Consider the following 10,283-nt stretch of genomic DNA (forward strand, 5'->3'; position numbering starts at 1 on the left):
TATGTACAGTTTGTATTTGACTGTGTAAAAATGTGCACTTGTGGGGCGCTAGTGGCACAGTGGTTAGTGCGCGTGCCCCATGTATGGAGGCTGTTGTCTTCCAAGCGGGCGGCCCAGGTTTGAATCCCGCCTGTGGCTCCTTTCCTGCATGTCATTCCCTACTCTTGCTTTCCATGATTCCCTGACTCTATCCACTGTCCTAGCTCTCCATTAAAGGCACAAAAAGCCCCAAAATATAAATCTTTAAAATGTGAACTTGTGACTTTAATTACAAGTGATGAATATTAAACAGTGACCTGTTTGTATTTTTGTTGACTAAGCACTTTATTCTGTCTGTAATGGAAGCAGCTAAATCAGTCAACGATCGCTGTTGTTTCTCCAAGTCTGCTTTAATCAACGTCTCTTACCTCTTTACCTCATTAGCTCATTAGATTTATTTTTTTTTTTTGAAAGATTTATTTTGGGCTTTTCGTGCCTTTAATGCAGAGGGAGGACAGTGGATAGAGTTGGAAACCAGAGAGAGAGAGAGCGGGGAATGATATGTGGAAAGGGGCCACAGGTGGAAGTGAACCCGGGCCTATCGCTCGAGACGAGAGTCTCAATACATGGGACGCGCGCCCTAACCACTGCGCCACCAGCGCGCCCCCTCATTAGCTTTTTAAATGTCTTCTGTCTATTTCTGTCCTTTTTTTTACGTTTTCTTCTAATAGTTAATATCTTGAGTTCATTCAGAGTAAAACCCACAGATGCTGAATGACTTTGGGAACAAATGCATTTTTATTTTTTTCCTCATGTACAGAAAGAATCCATTTACAGTTTACAAACAACTGACCAGGTTCATGAAGCAAAATGATTCACTGCACGGGGTGAAGGCCTACAGTTCAATCCTCGTCTAAAACCTGACACAGCCCCGTTGACACACCAGAAGGAGTCACCTCTCTGGGATTCAGTTCAGCTGTGACAGAGCGCGCTCTGTCCAAACAACAGGTTCACAAAATCTACAGAGAAAAAATTATTTTCCTCATGTAAATAAACCAAACAAAAACAAGCAAGGAAAGCCACGATTGCACAACTCAGTTAATTCCATATCTGGGCCAAAGAAATGTACATTTACAGCAGTGGAAGAGACGTTTCAGTAGGACGTGTTTCATGTTTCATGGCTGCGTTACTCTTCACTATGACTCACATCACATTCCCAGTTTGTTCTGTAGGCTACACAAGCGTTATGAACAGCAAGCAAATGGGTGTAAAGGACCAACAGACCAGCGTGACCTTTTTATACAGCCGTTAAGATTGCACTCTTAAAAACACGAGAATGTCGGGTTCTGAATCTGCACGATTATTGATTCACAGTTGTTGATGCGTCATAGGCAGTGGTGATGCTAAGAAACGGCGGGAGAGCGTGTTGGTCAGCATGTCATTGTTGTAAACATTTACGACCGGAAGTGATTTTGTCAGAGCTGGATTACGGAAAAAAGTCTCAGTGTATCTCAGTATAACCAAGTTCATTTGGCAAAACACAATTCAATGCGTCAGTGCATCATTTTTTTCTTCTTTTTTTTTTTTTTTAAACGCCAAACATCCTGGATCAGTTCAAAAAAAGATTTCATTAAAAACACCCTATTCTACGTCACATGCACATCGTTATACACGTTAAAATCTCATATAGTTCATCGTAGCATTTACAAGTTTGGTGAAAAAGAGGATAGATACAAGAAAGTAAGATAATCAAGGACGTAAAAGCCGCAAGAAAAGTGGAACTTTTTTTTGGCAGGCATGCTCCCCCGAGTGACGCGTCATCGTCGATGTTACCACGATCGCTGCAGCGTGCTGCTTTAGTGCTCGCCTATCTCAACGACGGATTAGCTAAGGTGACATCTCAAAAAAGGGACCTGCATGCCTATCACTCGATTCTTTGTGAAAGAAGGCACTTACAGGAGAGAAGTGGTGCAGGCCCTGCCGACAAACAACCCCTGTAGATCTCACTCGGATATTAAATAGATTCAAGTAAAGTGATGTTTCGACGTTTCTTGCCGATTTGGGGTTGTCTATGCAGGAGCCCGAAGAAATGTTGAAGGGGGAGGGGCTTTTGGTGCCTTCTGTTTTATTTCATACATTCATAGTGTATGCATGCAATCTTTCTTTATCAAATTGTCTTTGAAATGTTTGGGAATTTATTTACACGCCAGGAAAAAGCAAAGATTCAAGTCTTTGTCTCGACAACGGGAGAGAAAAAAAAGACATATGAAAAAACTTTTGGCAGATATGTAGATCAATCAAGACAGAGAGGATTGGCGGAAACACTGGAACAAGATGACGCTCAACATTTCAAATTTGAATAAGTGATTCGAAAAAACATTACAGGAAAAAGAGGAAATGAAGAACATCCCTGAAGGAGCAAAAATGCAAGTCGCACATTGGACAAATAGATTTGCATTATCCAGTCACAGGGGCTCAAGAAAAAAACAGAACATATTTAAGCTCTGGGAACATGTTTTCTTCAAAGAAAACTTATTCTAGATACAGTTAAGGGAACAGGACAAGTCATTGATATGAACCTCCAGGGAAGGGAAATCTAATTTACCTAAAAACCTATCGGTGCCATAAAAACTCCATCTACTTCCAAATACTCGATAAGTACCGCTCAATGAATTCTCAAAGTATTAATAAGTGCTTTGTTCTTATATTCTGCTCTATAAAATGGCTATTTCCACAGTCAGTAGATGCAATGGCTCAGACGATGGTTCAGTGGTGTGATAGGTGAACACGACTCGCAATAAACTAGGTTTCAGTAGACGACAGATCTTCTTAGTGGAAACCAGTGAGATTCACCAACAGTGAGACTACAAAAGTGCAAAAGCACCTCACCAGAAACACAAAGGTCGAACAACAACAACAACCTGAAGATGGACCGGTGAAGAAGCATGGTTGTGCTTATTGTGAGATCTCTCTGCGGGAACATCACTCAGATTTCCCCCTTTTGGAAAAGATCGTTAAAAAGGTCCAAAGTGTTCAAAAACGGCGTTCACTTCCTGGGGTGGAAGACCATGAGAGGCCTGTCCTCAATCTTCTGCCAGGGGCTCTTCTTGTTCTCGTCTTTGTCGTCGGGGTCGTCCTCGGGACTGGTGATGGAGTCGCGTCGGTTCTCGCTGTTGCTGTTGTTGCTGCTGCGGCTGCTGTTCACGCGGCTGCGCCCCCTCCTGGGAATAGTGGACCCCCGTGAGGACGGGCCCTCGTCGAGAAGCGGGGTGAGGGAGTTCTCCTCGGGCGAGACCGGGCGCCCCTCGCTGCTGCTGCTGGGATCGCTGTGGTCCGGGTAGGCCAACTTCGAGTACGTCTTCCCCCCGCCGCCGCCGCCACCACTGCCGCTGCCGTGGCTCTTCCGCCCTCCCGTCCCCCAGCGCTCGTCTTTGCCCTTCCGGTTGACTCCCGACTTGCGCTCTTGGGACTCCAGAGGCGGTTCGAGGTTGACGTCTCTGCCGCTGTTCGGGCCGCTCAAAAACGCGCCGATCCCGCCGCCGCTCAGATCGTTGGCCACGTCGATGTAGGAGTGGCGCACGTGGGCATTGTCGCGTCCGTCCAGGGAGATGAACCACGCTCTCGGGTGCTGCTTCACCCCCAGCTCGAGCAGCTTCTTCTCGGTCATGGCCTGCAGCTCGCCGTTCATCTGAGCCATGGTGGAGTCGTTGAAGAGCACGGGGATGGTCACGGGTCCGCCGGAGGAGTCGGACGCCCAGCTCGGGTCCTCGGAGTCGTCGCCCCCGGAACCCCCTTGCTGGTGCTGCTGGCCTTGTTTCTGGGAGTGGTGGTGATGATGCGGCCCTCCTCCCATCTGCGCTCCGTTCTTGTCCTGGTCTTTCTGATCCTTGCCGTCTTTGCCCGAGAACTCGGAGGGCAGACGCATGTAGTGCGCCGGGATGACCAGCGTCGGCACCATGCTCCGGTACATGTTCTCCTTCATCTGGTCGATAGAGCTGCAGAAGATGATCTGACCCGCCTGGGTGTTGAGGGATGTCGGTCTTGCGAGGCTGTCCGCAGCCGCGGCCGAGTACTCGGGGGGTTTGTCGGACTGCTGGTTTGGCACGTACCCCTGGAAGCGAGGCGGGGACGGGGGATCGGAGGAGTACCCCCGATTGTCGTTGGCGCTGTGGTGTCGATGGTACTCGGACTCTTTGCCCTCCATTTGGCTGTAGCCCCGGTTGTAGTCTTCATGCAGCAGAGGGTTGTCCAGGTTGTTGGTCTCGGTGGCCCGTGTGACCTTCATGGCCAGGCTCTCGCCCCGCTGGGAACCAGAATTATTTTTCCCCTTCGCGTGCCGCAGCATGTGAGCCGGGACGTGTTTGGTCAAGTCCTCCTTTGAGCTCTGGTAGTCTCGCGACGGGGACATTTCAGATTTCTCGTTGGAGGCGCCCGACTCAGCATGGCCTCCGCAAATAAGATTCAGGCGAGAAGTAGACGTACCCTGGTCCCTCTTCGCACCGTTTGTATTGGCCGTGTGAGGTTTCGCCTGCTGTCGACGAGGTTTCAAACACTTTCGCCTGAAAGAACAGAAACTGAAGGTCAGAGGTGCAAGAAACAACCTGTCATCTACCTGAGGAGTTTCATCTACAAGCCTCTTTCACACAGAGTTATTTGCAAATATCGAAGTTGAAATTAATTTTCCAATTTTTCTTTTTTTGCTCTTTGAAGAAACCTAAAAGTGAGACCTTCGTCTACGCTCCCCACACCTGCAGTAGTAGAGCAGCACACAGAGCAGGATGAGCACCAGCAGGGCCAGCGAGCCCAGGATGGAGAGCAGGAACAGGGTGTGGTAGGTGGTGATGTCCCTCAAGCCTGGATGAGACAGACCCAATCCTGCAAGACAAGTGAAGACAGAAAAAATGTCCAAGAATCACTCTGAAAGTTCTCCCATGATATTTTGTTTTTGCCCTTGTTAACAGTGGCAATAAAGCAGCCAAATAACACAAACAAAACAGAGCAACCAATTAATAAAATATCAGTTATGATCACCTTTAAATACTCAACATTTTGAATTATAATCTGTGCACTTTAAGTGGAAGCACTATGATAGGGTGAAGTTTTTCACAATATTTAAATCTAAGTCTTTGCAACCAGCTTTTTCAATTTTTGGAGTATTTCCAAAACTTTTTGTAGCTATGGGTCATTTTTCAGAAATGTAGACCCCCTAAAAACCTAAAAGGTTTAAAAGATCATCAAAATATTTTAACCGTAGAAAATCATTGAGTTGGTTTCTCTAATTTCCAACAGTGTCAAGATACAGAGAAACAAAAGAAGACATTACATAGTAAAACAGTTTAAACTAACATTTTTACCAAGTGCAATTAATATGTTAAATAACAATTAGCTATTTGTTGCTCTTTTTACACTTGAATTGCACATTTGCACACCTCCACTTTGCACTTTAATAACTTGAATTTCCATTCTGGTACGGGCTATTGACTGATTTTATTGTGCTGTTTTTATTTGGTTTTATATTCTTTTAATTCATTTGGTCCATGTTTTATGGTGATGTTGTCCTTTTGTTTCTTGTCTTCTGTGTGCTCCTGTTGCAACGCAAATTTCCCCTTGTGGGACAATAAGAAATCTGAATCTGAATGAGAAATAGTGTTTCATCTTTCAATTGCAGGAACCTAGAGAGAATTTTTAGAAACAGCAGGTCACAAATATAAGGTTTAATTCTTCAAAAAAGGCTCTTTAACTGCCTTAAACATCTACCACCAGTCTCATCCTCCTCACATGTTAATGTCTCTTAGCTCAGTCTGTAGGGACTTCGGTTTGGAACTAGGGGGTCGCCGGACCAAGTCTGGAAATTGGTCTGGTAGCTGGAGAGGTGTTAGTTCACTTCCTGAGCGCTGCAGAGGCACTGAACCCCCCCACCAGCTCAGGATCACTCGCTGTGTGCAGCCCCCCCCCCCCACTCTGACATCTCTCCATCAGTGCATGTCCATCCTGTTTGTGCATGTGTGTGTATTTCAGCGTCTGTGTGTGTAAAATGGAATTTTCTCTTGCGGGATTAATAAACTATATCTTCTTCTTCTTCTTAACTTCTGTCTGGAAAAGCTCTGATAGAAGCATCAACATAGATGATGTTTGTATCCTAACAGCTTTACGCCAAAAGCAACTAAATCTTTCCATGTAGCAAATCCTAAAAGCTGTCACGGCTTAAAGCAACAACACCTGGCTTCCTGCACCAAACAGAGCGCTTCATATTTTGTCCCCGGAGACACACTCGGTGCAGGAACATCTGCTGGCATGGCAACACTGAGGAGGAGAAAACAGGACGCACAGCAGAGCAGAGGCAGAGATGAGTTACGGTACCTGAAGATGTAGGGAAGGCAGCTAACCAGTATCCCATCTGAGGGACGACCACATTCCACACAAACTGCTGGCCGTCCTTTTTGATGTAGCCCGTCCCGTTCCTGACCCACAGTCCTGTTAACAAATGTTTATCCCCAGTCGTTATATATTCTTTAAACAGTTTAAGCAGAGACACACGGCTGTCACAACAAACGTGATTCATGCGTGTTGTTGCACTGACCCGTCTTAGGCTGATACAGCCAAGCGGGAACGCTGGTGGCCATCCTGTTGCGGGTGTCCGACGGCAGCGGGACAGAGACGTGGATCGGATCCGACACCTGGATCGGGTCGCCATCTTTGTCGAAGAGCTGAATGCTGACCACGGCGAGAGCTGTCAAGTCCGTCCATCCTGTCTCTGCACCTGAACGGAAACAAAACAGCATCTCAGTCAGTCATTATCAGACACGCTCCTCACTACTTTTCTTTTTTTATGGGTTTATTTTTTAGCTTTTTTTAAGCCTTTATTACAGAGATAGGACATTGTGCTGATTGGAGAGAGAGAGAGTAGGGAATTTCTTGAGCTGTTGGTGTGCAAAGCAAAGAAAGACATTGTTATTTTAAAACAGGAAAGCACCTCTTTCAACTGTTGACACATCGTTGGGATCTCACTATTGTCTAAAATACCGCTGCATGCTGACGTGTTATGATGTCCTTCTAAGAACTGAGGGAACAGGAAACCCTCCCCTCATGCTCCAGTAAGCACAGATCATTTTCCACGTTGATTTTTTGAGTCAGACGCCCACCTGAGCTGTTGGTTTCTTGGCCCAGGAGAAACGGGAACCCCCCGACCTCATACTGAGTCCTGGCTGTGGTCAGAGCGGCGGACAGCGCCGTGTAGTTTGAGTTGGACGGCAGCTGCAGGGACTTCCTCTGAAGCTGCACCAGTGGCTGGTTACGAGCTCCTGCAGAGAAAATACAATCAAACTCACACCTTGTCTCCTTCTGTCTCATAAAAAAAACTATATAAACATACTTGACTTTTAGTAAACAACCAGCTCTGAGGAGTTGGCTGTGAATGAGAACTATGACAAAGCACTTTTCTGCAGCTGTTGCTATGGTGATAGCAGCAGAGAAAATAACACAGGGTCACATAAATGTTAAGCTGTGATGGTTATGTAGGCCGGAGTAGACGTGAGTTGAGGAGACAGGTGTGAATCAGTCTTCACTCTGTTGGTGACAGACTACTTTAAGAATAAAAAGGTCAAATTGACTTTACCAAGCAGCAAAAAATTGGATTATCATCACCCAAAAGGTTTTAATAAAGTTCAATTTACCTCTAATCTAGTGACTCAGTTCTCTCATAAATTCAATGCATGACGGCATTAAGTGAACATGCATGTCCTAGCTTTAAATGTTCAGATCTCTAGAGAGGAAAAAGTGTTACATTTTCTTTACCTGGTGACCCCGAGAGCACCTGCAGGACGTCATCGTACAGAATAAGAGTTCCAGGCCTCTGAACAAGGAGGTACAGGCTGACTGATGCGTACACTGAAGACAAAAAGGAAGAGGCATTAATATTAGATTATTCCGGTGTAGCGACAACAATTCTGAGGCAAACTTTCAGCAGCAGTGTAGTAAGATTTCACACCATTCATTGTATAAGTTGCAGGATGAATGAAATAAGTGATTACATTTTAAAATGTGTAATGTGAAAACCTGCAACAAAGTCATAAAAAACAAGACCACTTTAAACCACACGCATTGAATTTAAATACCAAAGACTTAGGACACTTGTTTTTAAAGGAGCAATATGTAGCTCTGATACCTAGTGTTTAAAATGGGTACTGCAGTCTAAATTCTAAACATCATAGAGGGCTGTCTCCCCCCTCCTCTCTAGAGTGGATGCTCACACAGGTCACCATGTGGTGGACTGTAAACCTTTCTGTGTTCTAACCTCTCTCCATTTTTCAAAAGCATCTCCAATATGGATCCTAGTTTGAGCACGTTTCTGCTCGTGCTTAATGAACTTCATTTTCTTCCTCGGTGACTTACGGGGAATTCGGCTGGAGTGCCAGGGCACAGAGTTGGTGACGTAGTCTCGTTTGGAGGCCGTGATGACCACCCAGGTTCCTGTGCGGTACGGGAAGCTGACCCTCAGGACGCCATCCCTGCCCGCCCTGCTGGACGCCAAGACAGTCTGATTCCCGTGAACTTCCACCAGAGCGTCGGCCAAAGGTGAAAGGTCGCTGTTGTCGAACACCTGGATTTTTATTTGGACCTCTGGAAGAGAGAAAAAGCAACATTTATACACCTGAATATTTCATCAAGTCACCCTCGGCTCTCATGCAAGCACAACACCGTCATGCAGCAGTGTCTCAAATGACCTTCTAACTGAGGGGAACTGTTGGCAGGAAACAACAAGAAGCTGGAAAATTACAGTGAAGACCAGCGGTTGTACAACAAAATAGTGCCGACATAAAGAAATCATTTTTGTTTTGTGTATCTCCAATTATAAGTCTTAAAGGCTTTATATGTGATTTTTTGATCCAGCAGATGTCGCCCTTGAGCACCAGCATGAAACCAAAACAACTTGCGCTGCATTGTTGTGTTAGCATGCTAATGCTAGCGATCTTTATTATGCTGGTATCTTCACACTGCATGTAAATTGACCTGAAATGAGCGTGATCTAGAAACACAGTTAAGCAGTGAGTACAGTATGTTATTCTTCTTTTCTCTAGTCCCTCAATTAAACAACTTTTATACACGAGGGGAGGAGTCAGCCGGCCGTCCCGGCGATGTAAACAAAGTGAAGATAGGACTCTGAAAACTCTGAAAGCATCACAGACAGTGGGACTCGGTGTTACACCCATTGTAGACAGTCATGACTCACAGAGTTATTTTCAGAGGATAGACTTTATTTCTATTACAAGTGTGAAAAATTGCATATAAAGACTTTAAGCTTCTTTTAATTTTGGGTTTGGTTTGCTTTGTGATTCATATCGCGTGTTAGTTTAAGAAAAGAGGAACATTGAAATTGGGGCAAATTGTACATTTTGTGGAAGGAGGGGTTTTTAATTATGAATGTCATTTAGCGATGCACCAATCCAATATCTGTATTGGACGATCCTGGTCCTTATCCACCTCCACTCTAAATCTATGACCACAAGTCCACCCAGGTATTGATATTGTTTTCATCAGGACTGAAATAGTCTGACTCTTTAAGTCCCTCGAGTATTGAGCTGCAGACACTGCTGCAGCTTCTGAGCACGTTCTTAAAAACAAACAAATAAATGGAGAGAAATGAACCAATGACTAACTTCTTAATGTTTCACCAGTCTCTTTCAGCACCATTACTTTGTGCTCCCTGATGATGATCTGGTGCGGACTAATCGTTTCCAGTAGCGCTGGATTGATGATGATGATGATGATGATGATGTTTATAGTCATCAGACACTCCCATCGCGAGACTATGTCTGCCCCTTCATCCTCCCGGAACATTTTGTTTCTCATCTCGCCTCTTGATCGGCGTGGATGTGGGTCACGCTGGGGGATGTTTCCATGGATACACTGACTCTCCAAAAAGCTGCCTTGTTTGTTGCTCAGCTCCCTGTAGCCCGACGAGCTGTCGTGCTCTAAAACCCCCCGAGCCTCCAGTGACAGGCTAATGGCTGCGTTCAGATTATACCCTGCATGTGTGTGTGTGTGTGTTCCTACCTATTGTCTGTTTGTGTAATTGCTGCAAAGCATTACCATAATGGGTTCAATAAAGGCTCCCTTGTGTGTTTTGTGGGGAGGATTTCCTCCATTTGTGCTCCACATTGAACCACTGAGGCTCCATTGACAGAAACACTGAGAGTCACAGTGTCACATCGAGAGTCTGGGAAATTTGGACCACTCCAAAACGCTCGAGTACAGCTGAGAGTCAGTGGAGTGAAAGCCCTCTTCTTCTTCTTCTTCTTTGGGCC

At 45.4% G+C, this 10,283-nt stretch overlaps 1 protein-coding gene across 2 annotated transcripts in view; it reads right to left on the reverse strand.

The window, feature by feature from the left end:
• Positions 1-754: 754 nt before the first annotated feature.
• LOC109996418 (protein FAM171A2) overlaps positions 755-10,283 on the reverse strand; it is a 12,131-nt gene continuing 2,602 nt past the window's right edge. The window contains exons 2-8 of one of the 2 annotated variants that reach the window (XM_020650533.3): positions 8,371-8,598; positions 7,774-7,866; positions 7,122-7,280; positions 6,560-6,739; positions 6,340-6,453; positions 4,728-4,854; positions 755-4,538 (exon numbers count right to left, since the gene is read on the reverse strand). In XM_020650533.3, the coding sequence (XP_020506189.2) occupies positions 3,026-4,538; positions 4,728-4,854; positions 6,340-6,453; positions 6,560-6,739; positions 7,122-7,280; positions 7,774-7,866; positions 8,371-8,598 (2,414 nt within the window). In that variant the 3' untranslated portion in view covers positions 755-3,025. Of the gene's footprint in view, positions 4,539-4,706; positions 4,855-6,339; positions 6,454-6,559; positions 6,740-7,121; positions 7,281-7,773; positions 7,867-8,370; positions 8,599-10,283 lie in introns of both variants that reach the window. The other variant, XM_020650532.3, reaches the window with a different exon arrangement.

Source organism: Labrus bergylta, chromosome 21 (genome assembly GCF_963930695.1).
Source record: "Labrus bergylta chromosome 21, fLabBer1.1, whole genome shotgun sequence".
Lineage (NCBI taxonomy): Eukaryota > Metazoa > Chordata > Actinopteri > Labriformes > Labridae > Labrus > Labrus bergylta.